Here is a 1,520-nt window from a genome sequence, read left to right as displayed (position 1 = left end):
GAAGCCTACGGCCATTGCAGTGGGCACTGGTTGCTCTTGGGGCTTTGGAGTTCGCTCTGTACCTGCAGCTGGCCTGTCTGTGGGGATGTGCATTATAAATTCTTTTTTAATTAGGACATGGGTACTTAAGAAAAAAACAACCTGCATTTTCAGCTATGCCCTCTTGCAAGTTGGTGACAAGAATGGTGCAGATACAGCTGTTACTTTTTCTTTTTCAGGGTCTGGAGAACATAGACTAAGGTGGCAGCACTTTGGAGAATCCACATATCTATATAAAATGATTTAGGTCTTTAATAAAGATATACATGTATTCAACCCTTGCATCTGTGTTGCTGTGGTGGGTTGGCCCTGGCTGGACATCAGATGCCCACCAAAGCTGCTCTATCACTCCCCTCCTCAGCTGGGCAGGGGAGAGAAGAATATAACAAATATCTTGTGGGTCAAGATAAGGACAGGAAGAGATTGCCCACGAATTACTGTCACTTAGGGAAATTTAACTTACTATCAGTCAAGTCAGAGTAGGATAATGAGAAATAAAGCCAAATCATAAAAACACCTTTCCTCCACCCCTCCCTTCTTCCCAGGCTCAACTTCACTCATGATTTCCTCCTCCCCACCAGCAGCACAGGGTGACGGGGAATGGGGGTTATAGTCAGTTCATCACACATCTCTGCTGCTCCTTCCTCCTCAGAGGGAGGATGCCTCACTCTTCCCCTGCTCCAGTGTGGGGTCCCTCCCACTGGTGACAGTCCTCCACGAGCTTCTCCAATGTGGGTCCTTCCCACGGGCTGCAACTCTTCATGAACTGCTCCAGTGTGGGTCCCTCCCACGGGGTGCAGCCCTTCAGGAACAGACTGCTTCAGTGTGGGGTCCCCCACGGGGTCACAAGTCCTGCCAGCAAACCTGCTCCAGCATGGGCTCCTCTTTCCACGGGGCCACACGTCCTGCCAGGAGCCTGCTCCAGCCTGGGCTTCCCATGGGGTCACGGCCTTCTTCGGGCACCCACTGCTCCGGCGTGGGGTCCTTCCCGAGCTGCAGGTGGAGATTTGCTCCAGCATGGAGCTCCATGGGCTGCAGGGGGACAGCCAGCCTCACTGTGGGCTTCACCAGGGGCTGCAGGGGAATCTCTGCTCCAGCAGCTCCCACCCCTCCTTCTTCACTGACCTTGGTGGCTGCAGAGTTGTTTCTCTCTCATATTCTCACTCCTCTCTCCCAGCTGCTGTTGCACAGGAGTTTTTCCCCTTCTTAACTCTGTTACCCCAGAGGTGCTGCCACTGTCACTGATGGCAAAATGCAGAAAGCCAGCAGGACTGATCTCATTTTTGCACTCACTTCTGCTGACCTGCAGCCAGGCCAGCAGCAAAACACCTTTTTACTGTTTGGAGCCAGTGAGAGCTGAGGATGCCCAGTAGCAATAGAAGTTGTTTTCTGCTGACTGTAACCAAGTCTCTTTTCCCTACTCTGCACGAGTGTCTCTAATATAATTCCCTTGAGTTGCCTGTAGCCATATTGAAAAAGTA

The 1,520-nt window shown here is 51.6% G+C and overlaps 1 protein-coding gene across 1 annotated transcript in view; it reads left to right on the top strand.

The window, feature by feature from the left end:
• NDUFA1 (NADH dehydrogenase (ubiquinone) 1 alpha subcomplex, 1, 7.5kDa) overlaps positions 1-239 on the top strand; it is a gene marked incomplete at its 5' end in the record, with an annotated part of 576 nt that extends 337 nt beyond the window's left edge. Inside the window, one exon of the mRNA XM_010291219.1 lies at positions 219-239. Coding sequence (XP_010289521.1) covers positions 219-239 — 21 coding nt within the window. The remainder of the gene's footprint in view (positions 1-218) is intronic.
• Between the last annotated feature and the right edge of the window lie 1,281 nt (positions 240-1,520).

Source organism: Phaethon lepturus, unplaced genomic scaffold (assembly GCF_000687285.1).
Source record: "Phaethon lepturus isolate BGI_N335 unplaced genomic scaffold, ASM68728v1 scaffold8997, whole genome shotgun sequence".
NCBI classification, from domain to species: domain Eukaryota; kingdom Metazoa; phylum Chordata; class Aves; order Phaethontiformes; family Phaethontidae; genus Phaethon; species Phaethon lepturus.
This window is presented reverse-complemented; position numbering and strand designations above follow the sequence as displayed.